The sequence below is a fragment of the Dromaius novaehollandiae genome, chromosome W (genome assembly GCF_036370855.1).
Source record: "Dromaius novaehollandiae isolate bDroNov1 chromosome W, bDroNov1.hap1, whole genome shotgun sequence".
Classification (NCBI taxonomy): Eukaryota; Metazoa; Chordata; class Aves; order Casuariiformes; family Dromaiidae; genus Dromaius; species Dromaius novaehollandiae.
The window spans coordinates 18795798-18815298 of NC_088130.1; the positions used below are offsets into that span (position 1 = coordinate 18795798).

Sequence of the window (19501 nt, forward strand, 5' to 3'; positions counted from 1 at the left end):
GCAACAGTTACTGAACAAATTCAGCTGAATGTTTCTCTAAGTTAAACTCACTCATAAATATTTTGCAAGTATTTAGGCATATCTTTAAAAGGTATTAAAGATCTTGTTCTAGACGGTATGGTTCTACTTCTAATAATTCATAAAACTAAAAGACATGCTTGCCTTTCTTACAGAATGGCCCTGCGTAAGCAGAGAAAGTGCAGTCACAAGAGAATCCACTGTATTTCTCTCTACATTTTCCTCCATTGTGACACAGGTTACCATAGCTGCTACAATGTCCGGGACAGCCTGGTTCAACGCCTGGCGTTATCTTCGCTCTCTCTTCCAGGTCAAGGGCTATTCCATTTAAGTGTAAAGAACGAATGCATCCCAAAAATCCTTTCTGCCTGGATGCTGTCCCACCTGAAATAGATTCATATGAGCTTTTAAAAATTGAAAAGAATTGATGTGTAAAAAACTCTTTATGTTTTACAGTCCATTATGAGTTTTCAAGAAACATGCCTAAACATGTGAAAATACTTATAAATAGCTCTAAAAGCATATCTGATTACTTTTTTTGTCAAGTACTTACAGTGAACTCTTGAAGCTTTTAATGGAAAACAAGGATTTTGCACAGTAAAGATACCAAGCAATGATGTTCAGTTCTATTAATTCACAAAGGAGTCACATCCAGAAATTAGGGGTTCTTTTAGAAAAAGGAGAAGAGGAGGAGAGGGAGAGGGAGAGGGAAGGAAGAGGGAAGGGGAAATGAACTCTGACTGTAGAAGGGAGTTCCCATGGTTGGGGCATTAACATGAGATCCTAGATGCCATGGTTCTCCCTCCTCAACGATTTTGGGAAAGTTATTTAGTATATGTTTGTACACCGTCACCTAGGAGAAGATCTGGCTCTGCCTACTAGTCTGAGTTGACCATCTGGTTCAAATGTTAATACATGATCTACAGGAATTGTTGCTGAGCTTGAGACACCTTTAAAGGAGAAAGAGCTTTAGCATGCTCAGCTCCGAGAGCCAGGCTCTCATCTAAGAAATAGGAAGTTCTGGGCCCATATGATGTAGTGTGGCCACTCCAGACAATTCCTTCCAGAAGACATCCCAGTCTTTCCTCTACCTTGACAAGGTAATATTCAAATCTGGCAAAAGAAAGGCAGATAATTTACTGAACTGCTGTGCTGAAACCTGCTCTTCAGCCTGCAGTGTCTACCTTGCAAGACAGACCTAGCCTTAGTCTCTCTGTTCCTCAGTTTCTCATTACAAAATGGGAATGATAGTGCCTTAATATCTTAAATCTTGTGAAAGTTGCAGTTCTAGGGGCCACACCATATGAGGTAAAAAGAAAGAGGACAAACCTTTCCAGATTTTTTTTTGTGTGTTCTAACTTCTCTATATTGATCTTCAAAACACCATAAGGTCTGTGGGGCACAGACTGGTTTATAAGCATATTACATTTATACACACTACAGTACCAGTTCTATTGGTACTTGGTACCTTGACGTAGCTGTTAAGTTTTTTACAGATAAAATGGCACAAAACCACATAACAATGAGAAAGTTTTCTTTATGTTGCCTCTGCTAAAATTAGCATTTTGATGGCAGCTTTAGGTTTTTGTTGATAGTTTTTGGAAAACCAGAGTATTTACATTTAGCAAGAAAAACAAGAGGGTGTTAGCCTGAAGAAATCACAGTTCTGGTAAGTTAGTAAATGACTGATAGGTAACTATGGCAAGTAATAGGCAAACACAATGATATTTAAATAAAACATCTCTGCTAATGCTATTCTTCTGACATTCTGCATGTCTCATGTTCTTTAGATGTTTTCAATAGCTTGAGCAGGCAAGTCTGAGCATGGAGTAATGAATGTACCAGTTGACTGTAAGCAGAAGCAATCAAACAGTAAATCTGAAGACTCTCTCCACTCAGGAAAATGAGATTTGACTAAAGAGATGAAAATTAAAATATACCTTGTAAATAGTAGTTGGGAGTTATTAAAAAGGTTTTTTTTATATATATACATATACATATATATAAAGCCAACAGTCTGGTTTAACTCAAAAGCAAAATAAACTAGAAATCCACACTGATTCACAATACAGTAATGCAATTGCAAAAATAAAGAGATTACTCAAAAGAAAACTGCTGAAGTAGCAGCAAACCTTTACAAATTATATTCAAGAAATACATTGGCATAAATGGGTCAAATGAATCACTGTCATTTGTTACGTCAAACTTCAAATACACTATTATGACATAATAAAATTAAACAAATATCACTTTTATCAGCTCTGCTCCAAATTATTTCAAAGTAATTGTACAAACCTGTGAAGGATTTGAAGCTATGCATTGGGATACTGTGATATTTCATTTTAATCTCAGCATCTTAAGAAATTTTCAAAGAGGAAAAAAACCACCAGAAGCAAAGCAACAGAAATATTCTTCTAATACAACTTATTCAAGTTGAACAATATCTGAAGAAAACAAGCTAGACAGCTTGTTTGCAGATAAAATTCAAACCAATTTTTAAATTGCCACCTCCATATGGGTGATGAAAGTATATAAGTTTACTGGAATTGCAAACTATTTGACAAGATAGTCAAATTACTTCGGTCCAATTATTTGACAAGAAAGAATCTATTCAATGGTCAATTACTCCATAAAGAGATTACTGGAAAGTGAAACCATGAATAAAGCTTAGTACAGTTTTAAATCTGGGAAAAAAGCTAGTAAAGCTAGAGACTAGCTCACTGTAGCAAGTAACTTTATATTGCCATAAACCTTTTCCTAAATTCTAGGTGCTGAAATACCTGAGAAAATCTGTAGAATTAGACTGTTTCTTAGAGGTGGTTTAAAGACCAGCCCTTGCATATTCAAACTGATGTAGTTTTAGGTGTTCACATAACAGTAGTTATTTGGTAAGACACATAAGAGGATACCAGTATAACTTAATGAAGAATAGTAAATAGAAATCTCCTGTTCTTTCCATAAAATATACTAGACCATTACTGTGAATATAAACGAACTTTAGGACTTTTCCTAACTCCACTATAGTTCATATCTTGGATATCGTCTTTGTTACAGAATCCCCCTCCATAACAAAAACATGAAATTTTCGGTTTCATCTCCTTCTTCTCTTGATGCTTTTTTGAGACATAGCTCAAAATTCCAGTCCCAGTGCACTAGGGTTCCCTCTCCATTTAATTTTTTCTTAGGGACACACAACTGTAGCTTCTTTAGGTACAATTTCATAACACTCTTCCCCTTAACTGCCCTCCTCCCCAGCACCTGGCAAATGAAAAATAAGTGCATTTAGTACAGCATGTCTTATAGTACATCTAGCTATATTATTGGCATGGTTAAAGGTAAGGCAGTCTTTATATGCCCTTAGAGTGTATACCGTATAAGTACACCAGAAACATATGAATAAATACTATGCCAATATTACAGTGAGAACACTATCATATACATAACACCTATACATTATTTTAAATAAGCATTAATTCTTGGTTATACTATTTCTCCTTTTCCAGTAGTTTATCTAAATACATTAATGTCACATATGCTAAAGTACAAAGCTAGAAATGCTCCGGTAAACTTCCTCATTTGAATCTTTCACAGTTTAGATAGAACAGACTGTAGATCTGGATTACTCATGGTTCGGTGAAAGCAAGTAACAGTCCCTTTTTCTCATTTCCAATATTAAGTAAACACGATCTGAATATTTTATTAAGTGTGTTAACAAAGGCCAGAGGAATAGATCCTTTAGTTGTTCTTCAAACAAATCTCAGTCAAAGGATAGTGTAATTGAAAGCTCATCTAGTAATAACTACTGGCTCAGTTACTTTTTTAAAAAAAAAATTTCATAAAAAATCTGTGAAATGAGTGCCTACCTACAAAAAGCTGGCTGTTGAGTTGCAAGCGAATATGCCCATCAGGTGGAGCAGCTTGAGACTTTTGAGGAAGCTGATCGACTTGTAAGGACGCCTCCTTGATGTTTCGTTCAGCCTTCACATAATGCCACTGGTTGTCATTTAAGGAAGTGAGTGATTGCACTATAACTTCACTAGGTCCATTTCCAACATCAAATGAAAAAATCACTTCAGATGGAGCTAGAAAGAGGACATCAGTAACAGTTTATTCAAATTATCTCATAGTTAATTGGGTCACAAAAAGTCATTAAATGTCAAGTATTTTAAAATATCTAGCCTATTTCCTTTGGCTATCATGGGATAAAATTATTCATTTTAGAGCAAAACTTGACTTAAGGGGACCTATCCATAAAGTCCATTCTTCACACACACTGACACCGAGAGCAACGATGTGGTGACAGAATGGAAATCAAGCTGTTTGTGGCCTCCTAGACACCATGTCAAGAAACAGTGAATGTGCCAGCTTCGTTATTTTTCAGTTTGGATAAAAAGCATCTCCTGCTTACATGTTAATTGATTACCATTGTTAACTTCAAATTTCATTTATTACTATTATAGTCCAATCAACCTTTTCTACCTGCTCTTTTTTTGTTGTTTATTCACATAATTTCTACAACTATCAGAGGGCAAATTTTAATCTAGCCAGCATGCACACTGGATAAAAGGAAATATCTCTCTATTGAAACAAATGCAAATTATTTTCCAAATCAGGAAAGCAACTTTTTGAAAAGAATAGATTTGTTCCATAATGTATCTAATGTCATCTGACTTCTTTTTGTGAGATGTTCAAACTTCAAAATGGGATCTCGTTTAAGGGATAGGATAATTCCATGTCCAAAATGGCTATATAGGTTGTCAGAATACCAAAACTCAAAAACTTTTTGAACTGCTGCTTGAAGAGAGTTGCGTTTTCAGCATTCTGCTGTGATGCAGCTGCAGAATGTGATGCAGCTGCTGTGATGCTGCTCTTAGGCAGAAGACAGGCCTACTCAATATGGCCATATATCTATTCTTTCATACAATTTTCTACTCTAAACCTACTCACTCAAGCAGACTAATAGGATAAAGTCTTAGATGGTTTATAAGGTTGTGTATGTGGTGAAGTAAACTGAGCCATTCCCTAAGCATCTCTCACATTATATGGATTTATATATTCCTAAAAAAATTATGGTTGAATTTTTGCATGTCAAAATAATAATAGGAGGAATATGTGAAAAAGTCTGAAAATTATAAATAATTTCTATGAAACTGTTTCTTTTGCACACTGAAGGACAAACTTATTAAACAAAGAAATCCCTAAATAAGGGATTACTAGCAATTTAAATTATTAAGGAATAGAGGTCTGAGAAGGATCCACTGAAACCAACAGAAAGGTTTCCATGTACTGCAATGAACTCTGAGAGAAAAGCAACATGATCAGAAGTAGTCAAGGGAAATTAAACCTCTTCAAACAACATTTTCAAAGATGACTTTATGGAACTGATAAACATATTTAAGATTCCAATGAAACAGTTTTATTTGTTTTTCACATTGTAAATACACATCAGCCCTTTTATAACACTCAGATCCACTTTGGCCAACCTTTAGACTGACTAGTGCCACATGCTTGTAATCCCTTAAGCCCCAAATTTGGTTACTATTAAATATTTTGCTTTAAGAATTGAACCGAGAGAGAAAAATAAAATGACAAATAGACAAAGCATTTGACTTTTGAAATAAATAAGGCATAGCATGCAGTCAATTTTTAAACAGAACTCCTTCTGTAATCAGTGATCACTTCTGCTTAAAAATCAACAGTGCTATATACAATAATAAGAAACAACAGATGCCTATTAACAGTTTCTGAGTAAAATGGATTTTAGGATAAATTTCTTTCATTTGGACAAGGTTAAGAGCTCAGTCTCCCCTTATTGAGGGGTGAAAAAAAAAAACACACACACAGTAGGAGAACAAAAGCAACAGAAACTCCATGTGATCAGGTAGAGAGAATTTCTGCTGAATGTTACCTTCTGTAGGGAGGTCTTTGTAATCCTCTGGATACTGTTGGAGTGAAGCCTGAAAACACAAATTCTGCTTTGAACTTACTGAATGTGCCTATCAAATAGCATATTAGAATGACAGATCTGATAAACAATGTGACTGCTTAGATTTTAAAGCCAAGACAACACATAATAAAGATTTCGAAATAACCAATGAAATAATGAATTATGTTAGTACTACTAGAAAAATCATATGATCTTGGAAAAAAAGAATCAATCCAAAAAGATCCAAAGAGTTAGGATGACTCTAATGGCATCTGTGGAAGTGTCCTAAGACTGAACAGAATATGTCAAATCCAAGGCTAAACATAAACAATTCATAATTTCTAATATTTTAAACAACTCTGTTAAACCAACTATGCTGTAAATTTGAAAGAAATTTGGCATTTGTAAGTGCAGAGGTCAAACCCTGTGGAAGGAGTGCCACAGGATGTGGAGAAATGTTGACCGTGCTCCAAAATTTGTCATCTTGGGACAAAGGACCATTGAGAAAGAGCACTCTGGCAGTTTTCAGAGCAGCGTGCAAAGTCTTTATTGAGGAATTCTCTTCTGGTGACAAAGATGCCCTGTGGCATCTGCCTTTGCACTATAACAAAAATAGTCCAAATAGTGCAGGCACTCCTGTGAGAAGTGGCCAGGTGCACTCAAACATAGGCAGAGCACAGCTATAGATTGGCAAAGTGGAGCGGAAGACGCAGTCAATGGTGATCATGGAGAGTGATTGTGGCCACCTCCAGCTAACTAACAGCGAGCACAGTCATCAACAACCGTTTAGGGTACCAATCACATGTAGAAGCAGAAAGTGATGACCAAGTAATATCCTACAGAATACAAAAACTGAGCAATTTCTGCAGAGGAAGCAATTAGATTTCTCTCAACCTGGACAATACATTATAAATTTGGGCAAAAGGAGGCAGACAGCAGCTTCATATCAAATTGTTGAAAACTGGTACCAATGTAGCTGCCAAAACCTCTCCAAACTTACACATGATTGGGTTCCCAGGCCCACCCTAAATTTCTGTTTAAATCATTGCTTTTAAATAGCAAAGAATTTTTCAGTGAGAGCTCATAAGTATAAAAAGTTACCTAGATTTCTGAGTAGAGGGTATGACCTGTGGTGACTTAAGTATTTAATAAAGTGTACTATGGAAGCTCTCAGAGTTGAATCTAGCCCTTGTTGCTTTAAGCCACTACCTTTGCAGAAGATCACAGGAACTCAAATGAAAAGAACAACTTGAATTTCTTATAATTCTGTAAAAAAATAAGTCATGTGTCTTATTCAAGATGACTCAATTCCTTTGTATTTTAAAATATTGTTGGGAGGAACATCTTCCTTCTTGCAATGGTTAATTATAATATTATATATAGAAGAACTGCAATGTTTATAACTGTTCATAAAATTGAACAGCACCAAATTTCACATTTCATATTAAGAATCTTGATTTGACACTTATTGCTGCAGCAAAGCTACACTTAAATGTCTAAAGACCATTATGTTATAAATAAAAGAATTAGAAATAAAGCTTGAGAACAATCAATAAAATACAAAAAAATTCCTTGTGTTAGCAAGTATGGAATGCCAAATATTAATCATGTAATGAGTTTTAAATCATTTCTAACATGTCCTCTTTTTAAATACTGACACCTGACATTTTCATTATTGTTATTTATTACACAAATCAAAGACATTGATTTATGTGGAACTATTAATAGTGTATCAAGTGTAGGTTGGTGATTTACATTCACATCTATTAGAAATGAGTATATGATGATGAAATATAAATGATCCCATACAATGTGAAATGTTCAAGGTGATTCAATTGTTTTTTTTTGCATACATACTTGTAGTAAAAGTGCATATTACTGATTTCTGCCCATTATTACCCTCAGTGAAAATACATAATTCTGGCTCCAGTACAAACAATTCTACCACTGATTTACAAAAAAACCTGTTTATTGAATGCATTAAAATGTTTCTGGAAATAAAGAAATAGCTCTACATGCTACACAACTATGCGATAAACTTTGTTTTTTAAACGCTGTGACCAGTTCAACAAGGCAAAGCCTTTCACTTTCCCTCATGCCTCACCAGGCACAGGTCATATAACAAACAAAAGTATACAGCAATTTCTACAACTGAAGGATGCTTATGAATGAATGGGACAGTGACATGGGTTTGTCTGTATATTATTATCATGAGGAAAAAGATATGATCTACTGCCAACCATGTGGATAAATTTTTTTTTGTCAGAGGAGGATGACCAATTCCTCTCGGTAGCATTCCTCTAATTCCTCTAGCGAGAGTGTGGTCCATCTCATGATTAAACCATTTATTTTGAGAATGGAAAATAACTTATTACACAAGAATATCATCATTGCTTCATGGTTTCTCCACTGAAGTGCTAACCCAGCATATTTTTTTGTATTATGTGAAACTGAGTTTATTATGCTAATATGGTCTGTACCTGTTCACAACACTGTAACGAAGGCAATTCATACTGTTGATAAACATGGCAAAACCGTTGCTGAAAACAGGGTATCTTTTGAATACAGCACTACAGTTAGAGACAGCGTGAACCAAATCCATGCTTAAGACAGAATGTTCTGTAATTAAACTGCCCATAGAAGAATAAAGCGGGTGTTTTCTTTTTTGTTTCAATAAGTTAACATGTTAAGCTTGGCAAAAGCCAAGCAAACAATATTTCTTTTTGTTCTAAACATACTTTACTGTTACCATAGCATTATTTTATATGCTATGAAATGTATTATGAGTTTATCCATTTATTTGTATTTCTTCACAGGATAATCCTTCAGTGTGCTGACATAATGGATCTGTAAAAAAATGAGGAACTCTAATCCCAAAATAAAAAGAGTTATCAAAAACTCTCAGAGACACCTTGTTAAGTATGAGGCTTTTTAAATGATTTTTCATTTAAAATGAATACAAGAGTTTTTTGAAATAATACTCTTGGATTGTCCTTTTAATAATGAACAACATAAGACTAAAACACAAGTCAACTAACATACAGCATTCATTCTGCATTAGTCATATTACTGAGCGAGACAATTTATTTTTCTCTTTCAAAGCAAAAATTTATCCATGTGTAGAATTCTAAAGCCTTGGGGACGTACACAGAAAAAGAAGAAAAGGAAGATACTCAAGATATATTCACGTGAAAATAGGAAAAAGTATAACTAAGGTAGGATATGGTGCTACAGAAGCTGAGTGAGTCGCACGTTCTGACTCTGAGTGACTCTCCCAGCATCCGCCTGTAAGAGCTAGTCTTCAAAATTGGAGGGAAGAGAAGCTTGGGGCGGGGAGAGAGGAGGAAGCAGGCTAGCAGGTTGAACGCGTTGCTCATTGTATCCTTAGACTGAGAAGTCTCTGGGGCAGAAATACTCTTTGAAGGTATATTTGTAAAATTAAATCCAGTCACACTGTTGGGACATTTCTGGAAATGAAAAAGCTACAGTAACAGTAGTAACAACAGTAATAAAACTAGAGAACATTTTAAAAATACTCCCCCTTTAAACTAAATTCTAATTTAGTCCAATTGAAAGCTAAAATAAAATAATAAAAAGCCCTTCAGTGGAATTACTTACAGTATAACTCTATTCTTATGAAGTCTTGAATTCCTAGATTTTCTAAAAACACTCCTGAGGAAGCAGTAGTCTTAAAGAAAAAGGACACATCTGCACTGAGCTCCCCATGGAAGGTAGGGAAATGAAGATAGGACGTCTCGGTGTTGAAGGAAGCTGAATTCCAAAATGCTCCTGGTCAATCAGAGCAAAAAATTAAGTGACACAGCATTATCTAGTATCATCAATTTAAATTTTATTATCGATTAAAGAAACAAAAGTGCCCAGGGCAAGGAAAGAGTTGTAACATGCAGCGGGACTTCCACACAAGCCTCCCACTCAGCCAGTAGAAAGAACCAGGGGTTCCTGGAGACGCAGAAGAATGGTTCAGAAGGAGTGGTTAAAGTCGTCAGTTCAACCAAAACCCAATTAATGGAAAATAAAAGCCTGGGAATCCCAGCGGCAGCTAGATTTTCCAGATAGGGCCCGATGTACCTTCTTAGAGGCAAATAAAAGTACCAGCTTTGAATGAAATACTATATCTACAACAGCTGATATAAGCAATTGCTGTGACAGTGGTTATATGTATTTCCCACATCATGAGGAACACAGTCACGTTGTTATTGTAGTCCAATGAAGTTTTGCCAGATAACACAGAGCAGGATAAAGTTCCCAATAATTCCTATGGAAGGAATTAAATATTTAAATTTTATGACAATACTTGCCTTTTAATTGACCGCAGTTTAGAGATTTATATGCACTCTTTCTTACACGATGATTCCAACATAAATTGCCTTTACTTGACAAAAGGTTACAAGATCAGATACATAGATGTTCCACTGGTTTTATTTTTCTTTAAGCTGGCATTTAATTATAATGTGCTAAATTTCTTCTTGATTATTAAAAAGCATACGTAATAATCTCTAAAAGCACTCTCTTCTGATGAGAACATTATCTACTTTATGCTGCTCAAGTAGAAATACCTTGTTATTACTGCTGAATTCTTGCAGATATATCTGCCTCTTTATTAAGCTATATTGCTTTCTAAATCAAATGAGGCATTCAATACCTTCTTATCTAATTGAACAAGGCCAGTGCACATTCTCCTGATAATGCTGTGATTTGATTCTAAATAGTATGGAAAAAATATGATTTTTGCTCCAGGCACTCCCAGCTTTTGCAAAAAAAGCCCAGCCTTGCAAACTCCCCTCTTACTGCAGAATCAAAGAGGCCTGGCCCACAGCTCACTGAAGTAAAATCGAAGTCCCCTCACGCATCCCCCCTGGACTTCTTGATAGAGTTTTAATCAGGGTTCCAATCCTGCGCCCAGAAAAGCAGCATGGCAGGACATGCTTTTATTCCGGCGATCGCTTGCTGCGACACTAGCCACGTGGGACCACTGCCAGCCATCACGCGTGAGAGCAGCAATCAGGACAGTTTTTGCACGGCAGGCCAGAGCCGCGAACAGATGGCTCGGGGCTGGGAGAGAAAAGAGGAGCTTTGCACCTCGCTCTCCCGTGCTGCACGATGGGCTCCTCCGTGGCGGCCGCGGAGGTAAGCTGATCGTTTTGTGCAAAACACCACGAGCTGAAGGCGACAGCCTTACACACTGGAGTCATTTTTAAGCCCATGTTTCTCAACTGTTTCAGGTCATAGCTCCCACAGAGCAGAACTTCACTGCAATTATGACTCAAGAATATAACGGCTATTTAGAAAACAATGGGCTGGCTGTTACCAGTAATTCAAACACAATAGGAAGTTTAATACTAGTAATTTATACCAAATTGGTAAAGCATTGCTGGTAATTAGAAGAGAAACAACAGCAGCAGCAACAGTCCAGTAGAGTGATGGTACAATTAGCTTCAGTGCAGCATTTAAATGATCCCTGCAGATCAGACTGGAGCCTTGTGGGAGGGCAGGATTTAGCTATGTCAAATGCACTGCTGAAATACAGCGGCCTAAAATGTAGGTGGAATACTCCCTCTCTTTTTGATGATTTTGTTTTTATACTGAGACTCTCAAAACTGTCCTTAAAATGAGAAGTATTATTCTTCCTGTCTTAATTTCACCTGACTTCTCCAACTGCTCTTTTTCTCAGCCCCCAAAATTACATGGTTTGTGAATGTTAAGGTACTGTATGAATAAAACAGGCTAAATACGTATCTATGAAAAGTGTATTAGAAAGTAGTATCTTATGCTGTTGTAAAGCAGGGTAGGAAAACATTTCTTCATCTGGCTCACTGCCTCCTGCTGAGTTTTCTGGAACTGACAATCACCATGTAGATAAGAAATCAATAGTATTTAGCATTTTATCTGAGTAGTAAGACTACAGTCTTCCTGTGAATAAAAAAAGCAAAAGCAGAAGGCAGTCCTGTTTGTTATAAATAAAAAACCCAGCATTATATACGTTGCAAAAAATACTTCAGTGTTTGGCATATACCAACCTGAAAATGTAATGTGAAAACAGGGAAAATGAGAATGAGACAGATAAATTAGCTGTCTGAATGTTGCCAAGATAATAAAAATGACTCTTTCAAACCAATTGTGTAAATGTATATAGTAGAGCTCTCCACGTTTTTCATCAAAACAGAAATTTATCATTATTTTAACAATTTCTTGTTGATACTTTTAAGTGTTGTGTCATTCATTCTTTTAGTGTGAAACTCCAGCAGAGATAAAAGTGAGTGCTGAGGCAGGGGAAATAAACACAGTACTTTTTAGCAGGAAATAATTTACTGTTCTTATGTTGCAGAACAACATTTTCTCTAGATATTTTTTGAGCAGCCTCCCTTCTCCCCAAAAGAAAACAAATCTCTAACTGACATGACACACAAAATACTGCCCATCTTTTACGGAGAGGTGTAATTAAAGCACACTGCTGTTAACCTGGAGGTCCTAGCTGAGTTCTCAAACAGGTCGTTGTCTTTGTGAAGACGCTTTACCTGATCTGCCTTCCAGGTTTCCCATATCCTCCCCCGAGAAGGATGTTGTGAAACATTTAGAAGGCACCCAGAGAGCTTCCCACACAAAGCGCTCTCCTATGTAAGCGCCAGCTTCTGGCCCCAGGTCCGTCAACAGGAACTTTGAATTTCATTGAAATGTCACCATGATTAGATTACAAAAGCACTGCAGTAATAACATAGAAGGGTAATGCAGTACCAAGTGTGCTCATTGTAAATTGTGGATCCTATTAGCACAGGACATAAACAGTTCAGCTTATCTCATCTCAGTGAAATGATCAGGTCTGGATTTATCCTGTTTTTAGCCTGGTGCTCTTTGTCTTGCTTCTCAAACTGGTCTTTAACTTATGTGATCATACTCTTTGTATGCTAACGGCTCTGTGGGTGGGGGTGGGGGGTGTTGCTTTGCTGCATTCCTGTGCAAAACAAGGCAAGAAAATAATCATGATTGAGTCACATCTACTTCCTTTCCATTTGCCCAGTCAGCTTTGCTACATGCAAAAGTTTCCCTTTGCCCAGCACAGCAATAAGGAGGGCAGAATTACTGAGAAGTGTGCAAATTGCTACTTCTAAAGCTAAAATCTGGCCAGCTGGCAACTGTTTGCCTTTGAGAATTTGTGGAGTACAGCTGCCCCATCTGTATCGCTACTTCCAGCTCTGCTACACTGCAGCTTATTATAAGAGTCATAGATTAAAAGGCCAGAAGGGAAAACTGTGATCATCTAGTCTGACCTCCTATATAACACAGACTGTTCAACTTCCCTCAATCAATTCCTGTTTGACAAAGAGCATTTATTCTAGGAAAAATCCAAAATCTGGATTAAAAAGAAATTATCCATTGATAGGAAATTTGTGATTGCTCTTCTGTCAAGTTATATGCTTATGTATGCACACACGCTTGCTCTATTTCGCTATCTTCGAATCCCAGCCACTAGATATTTGTCTGATTATCTCTCATGATTTTAAAAACATTATTTTCAAGTACTTACCATGTGAAAGACTCCATTTAAATTCACAGGATTACGTTCATTCGTGTATGAACTTATGATGAATGGTATATTGCCCTTACATTATATTGTATTATCCTTATATTATGTTTTATACAGTTAAGATTTATATCAACAATCTTATTTTTGGTCCAGGAATCAATCCTATGACAGATTATAATTACCCATTTCTTATCCATAATATTGGCACATTAGTTTTCTTCCAGTCTTCCGGAAATACTTGTAAGTTCCAATGTTTACTGGAACCTGCTAGTAAAATATCAGAGAGTTTTCAGCCAACTCTTAAAAAAAAAAAAAACTTCAATGTTATTGATTTTGAAAAGTCCGCCCTTATTAACTGACTTTCTTTATTAGAATTTTATCAACATCTGGCTTTTGTTCAAATACTGAAAAAACAATCATGAAACACATCTCCCTTTTTGGTCAAAACCATAGCATTTCTATCTACTAATGGCCCAAAGGTTTCTTTTGCTCTTGTTTGCTTAAAATTTCTCCTGATTGTCCTACTCAGTTGATCATAGATTAATTTAGATCTCAACTTTCATTAAATCTAGCTATTAAGTCTAGTTACCATTTCAAATCTGATACCAGCAATGCTGACATATAATTTATTAGACATATTACAGTGTACAGCAAAAAATTATAAGGGAATATAGAGATGAATCAATAATATATTTTAAAGGTGACAGAAAAGGGTGAATGTTGCTTCTGTGCACAGAGCGGTGTGTCACCAAATCCTATGGCCCAATTTCTTTGAATGGCCAAATCCTCCTAGTGTGTCATTCCTATTTTCATTGCATTTTAGCATCTTGGAAATACAGATACCTAGCTGTATCACAAACGCTGAGAAAAATCATTAATATCTAAATGGAACTTTATAAATAAAATGAACAATGCTGGATTTCTGTTATTATTATTGTTTCTAATATTAGATCATTCTGCCCTGCTTTGGTCTTGCAAATATGGTTTGGCTTTCTGCCTGTAAGTAAAACTTTTGAATTGAAGAGAACTAATCAATAAAGCTAACATAAAGAGGCTAAATACAGTTGTGCAATGTTAAATAAAAGAATAAAAATTAAAAAAACACCCAGTCACATATAGGCAACTTCTGCTGGTCTGCATTTGAATTATGCTACACAACTTTTTAGAAATACCTAATCAAATATGCCCAATCTGGAAACTCAGTCAAAGAGAGTGTGTGATTTATGATGATTCAATTCACTGAACTATTTATGGATCTACTTCATTTTAGTGTTGACATAAACAGTTATTTTTATCTCTAAATAGATGTTCTACAAAGAACAGATTATTGGTGTCATGAGAATTTACAGTCTTTTGGGTTTGAATCATTTGGTGAAATATCAAGTGTGTGTATCACAAATACAAGTAAACCTTCTTCACCACATCTTTTTATATGGTATGCCAATGAGTAATTCTGAAGAATTTATGCCTGTTAGAAAGAATAAAAAACATGTTTAGTAAGAGGATGTCCCGTATGAGGTAGAATCATATAATTTAGTTTTTGACAGTGACAGAAGCAGAAATAAGCAATAATCTCTCTGGAGAGCACTCAAATCGTACTTGTGAATCCAAGACTATCTATTTTTCCTCGCTTAACAGCACTTCTGAGAAATGGGCCTTTGCCACAGATCTTGTGTTCTCCACCTACCCAAAGGTGCAGAACAAAAAAAAAGTCATAAAAATGCTTTTAATTCGAATCTCATAGACGTATGCCATTTCAGATTAGAAAAAAGTCTGCTTCATTCTTCAGGCTTCAAAACGCTACTAACCATCCCCGACCTCACAAGAAAGTTTAGTCTCGGTTGTGTTCTGTCTGACTTCAAATTTAACAACTACTACAACTCATGGCTTTTTACATTTTCTGGAAAACTGAATTTTAAGGAAAATATTCTTTATGTATATCCCTGCCTAAGTGTAAAGGCCATAGTAAAGAATTTCTAGTAAATATATTCAAACATTTCTAGTGTTATTACTTTTATTCAATACCTTGTCTTTTTTTATGTCACAATTCTATGATTGCACATCTTTTTTCCTTCAGAAATTCTGTATTGTTTTCTCAAATTTTAGTCCCTACCTCCCTAAAAGCATGCCATTTCTTGCCATCTTTGTCTTAATGGCATATTGAAAATGCCCGAGAAAAATGTCATTCTTACTGTTCCTATTAAACAACCTAAGCAAATGTTCCTTTTCAAGGTTTTTGCTCTACTATTACCATTAACTGTTATAATTGGAAAGCTCTTCTCACTGAGATTATTTCAATCCCAAATTGCTTCCCCTGAAGTCAAACTCTATAATATCATCTGACATTATAAAACTATTTTTCTGACATTCAGACTTTGACTTCTTGTACTTCTCCTCATGATATATTAGAGTTCTCTACAGTAGCTTGCCCAGAAACACTGTGATCTTTTAGCATCACTATGAAATTTTAGAGCAATTCAATCACTCAGACTAAGAAAACATCAAACAAAAGCAGGGAGGTCAGTGGGTATCAGTACTGTGTGTATATTTTAATGATGCCTCAGGGAAAGCTAGTTGGGATCCATGTTTTAAGATTTGTGGTAATTGAGGTCAGGTTACATAATTAATAATGGCTGGGAACTTGTAAGCAGTGAGACGGAAATTTTCCACACTTATTAGTAATAAATGAACTGTAAGTACTTCTGCTCCATTTTTGTCATTGTCCCTGATTCTTTTTCTGTGCAATTTTTTAATGTAAATAAAACATCATCTAATCCTAAATTACAGCACAGCTTAGTATTATTTTTTGCAAATAGAACCAAAATGCGATCTATTATTTTTTCAAATGGTACCAAACTGGGATCACCAGTCAATAGCCTCGAGGGCAGAACTGCCATCCAGAGGGACCTAGATAGAATGGAGGAACGAGCTGGCAGGAGCCTTACACAGAAATTGCAAAGTCCTGTCCTGGGAAGGAAAAGCCCCTTGCAGCGACACAGGCTGGGGCTGGGAGCGGCTCTACCAAGAGATCCTGAGTGCTGGTGGGCAGCAAGCTGGGCACAGGCCAGGCCGATGAGGGACGTGGCTATGCCCTGCTGCTCGGCACTCGTGAGACCACATCTAGATGCTGGGTCCAGTTTTGGGCCCCCAGCACAGGAAAGATGTCAGTAAACTGGAATGAGTTCAGTGGAGGGGCACCGAGCTGGTGAGGGCTGGAGCAGTTGTCCTGCCCTGGAGGCTGAGGGCAGGGCTGGTCCAGCCTGGAGAAGGGATGGCTCCAGGCGGACCACACAGCATCCCTCCAAAACCTATGGGGAGGTCATCAAGAAGGTGGAGCCAGGCTTTTCCCAGCGGTGCATGGCAGGAGGATGAAAGACAACAGGCATAAGTTGAAATGAGAGAGGTTCAGACTTGATGTAACTAAAAAATATTTCCCCATGAGGACAGTGGAGCAGGCTGCCCATCGACCTTGTGCAGGCTGCATCCCTGGAGGTTTTCAAGCCCCAGCAGGACAAAGCCTTGAGCAACCTGGTCTGGCCTCATGGCTGACCCTGCTGTGAGCGGGAGGGTGGGCTAGAGACCTCCTGAGGAACCTTCCAATCTGAATTATCCTATATCATATCTCCACGATTTAATAGTTCTATGACAGGGAGCATAAATAATCCTTTAGTTCACATTCAGGTTTCAAAGAAGTGAAAACGAAGTCTCAAACTGTATTTTTGAGCCTTTTGAATTTTCATAAGAAAATTAGAATGCACTGCTGTTAATACACATCTGTTAACAAATCTTTCAGGCATAATCATCCTGAGAAGTCACAGGAATGAAAGCAGAGATGACATAAAAATAAACACACTCTGATTTCTATGCATTTATCTATGCAGTCTCTTCAGTAAGCCTCAGTATTTCTTTATAGGTATTCATTTCCCCTTATTCATAAAGGCTGAAGAAATTTGAAAAACAAACACATCATGCAATGAAAGAGGACAATCACATAACAAATAAAAATAGTAATTTGTAATTATCTGAAGCAATAATGAAGTTCATGAAAATTAATAGGATAACATTTGATGCAAAAAAATTATTTTTATTAAATATATTTAACCCTTCCCTAAACTACAGACAAAAATCCTGCCCCTTCAACTCATCAGTCACGATTTTTAGGATCACCTATATTTTGTTTCTCCTCACCTTTGATTACAATATTAACAGCCATAAAATTTTGTTCAATACTTTATTACTGAACATAAAATAGATCTGTGTCCTTTGACAGGAAGATGTTAATTGATGAAATCATAAATGTCATCATAAGTCTTCAGTAAGGTACCAAATTTTCTCCAGTTGTCTCACTACCTTTCAATGTTTCTTCAGACCTGACCGTTTTCTAGTTACTGTGCATACATTTTCAGCATGTATTAGCTTTACTTTTTGAACTACTGGATACCTTTTGAATGTCTAAATTCTTAGAGTTGAAATTTTGCTCATAAATACAGTGTGTGATGACCTAATCTCCCTTAGTACAGTTTTCTTACTTGCATAGGTACTCAGAGGAGTTAATACATATAAGGTTTGGTGACAGAGGCATGCATATCTAGTACTGGGCATGTTTCTCCCGAGATATGGTAAACAACTATTAATTCTTCATGTAAAGTTTCCTTCATAACTGAATTGAAATCACACAAAAACACTGGAGTTTGTCCTCAAAATGTCTGTTCGAAAGCTATACTAACTGTTCCTGCTTTCACTACCAATATATGCTTATATCTTTTTAAAATTCTATCCTGGTTTCTCATGGACCATGACATTTTGTCTTTTTCTTTTCTAATTAGTCAAAGAACTAGATGAGTAAGTGATATCTTAGCCTGTTTAGCATACAACATTTAAAATGTATCATAATCAAAACCCCTTGTTACTTAGCAAAACTCTGCAGTTGTTACTTACTATCACCCCGGCAAAGCAAAGGCCCAAGCTTGTAAGCTGCTTCAGAGTTTGGTCTGTCAGTATCTGTGATCACAATTTCAGTTACTGGTAGATGGTCCTTGTAGGAGAGGAATCCAGTATCATTACTCCTGAAAGGTAAAATGAAGCCAGAACTCTCCTAAATGTTTCTGATAAACACATTTCCTTATTATTGATACATTCTGGGGGAAGAAGAAGGAATTCTCAGAAAAAAGCTGCGTGATATAGGCGATAGAAGTGACTGTGAATACAAATGTGAGCATACTTCTGTATGCTTTGGCATTGATATTGTGGTCATTTAGTGGACTGAAAACAATTGCATGAGAAGTGGGCACGTTTATGGCTGTGCTCATCTGCAAAAGCACGAGATAGATAGCGTATCTGGCATAATTATGTACCTAACTGGCTGCTTAAACCAATGTTTATGCAGACGTGAATAATTTCACATTGCTGAGGAAGTATTGCATCTCTCACGGCCTGTTTCTTCATTGTTAAATACTAAAAGACTTAGTATAACTTCCCAATAAGTTTAATGTTCTTTTTCCTTTTCTACATTGATGAAGTTTAAAAAAGAATCACATAGAAAATTAAGAAGTCATGCTGGGAATACAGCAAAAGCAGCATATGCTTCAAATATGTAACTTGCAGAAAAGGAAATATGCAGTCTAGCATTCTGAGCACATGCACAGTACTTCTGATCTTAGGCAGAATTCTTTATTTAATATCTTTGTTAACTTAGTGTCGGAACTGAATTACCGAATTTCATAAAACACCAGTGTTGGCCCTAAAATTGCTTTCACCGAATGCATGGAAACATTTAACCACCCAGGACCATTTCAGAAAATTCAGTCCTTCCATCCAATCTATTTCTAATCGAATCCTCCCTTAATGGACAAAGAAAATAGCTCAAAGACAGCAATAGGAACACAGAGGGGAGATGATCTGGAATTCACATTGCTCAGAGATTAAGTGCTAGACATACATCTCAGCCAGCAAGCCATGTCTCTTTGGGAGCGTGGTTAGGCTTAGCAACCCCAGTCTCTCAGCCTTCTATACAC

General features: G+C 36.5%; 1 protein-coding gene across 1 annotated transcript in view; it reads right to left on the reverse strand.

Moving 5' to 3' along the window:
• Positions 1-19501, reverse strand: part of LOC112978813 (contactin-associated protein-like 4) — a 224776-nt gene that overhangs the window by 19756 nt on the left and 185519 nt on the right. The window contains exons 15-18 of the mRNA XM_026092542.2: positions 18426-18553; positions 9563-9733; positions 3882-4100; positions 163-402 (exon numbers count right to left, since the gene is read on the reverse strand). Of these exons, the coding sequence (XP_025948327.2) occupies positions 163-402; positions 3882-4100; positions 9563-9733; positions 18426-18553 (758 nt within the window). The remainder of the gene's footprint in view (positions 1-162; positions 403-3881; positions 4101-9562; positions 9734-18425; positions 18554-19501) is intronic.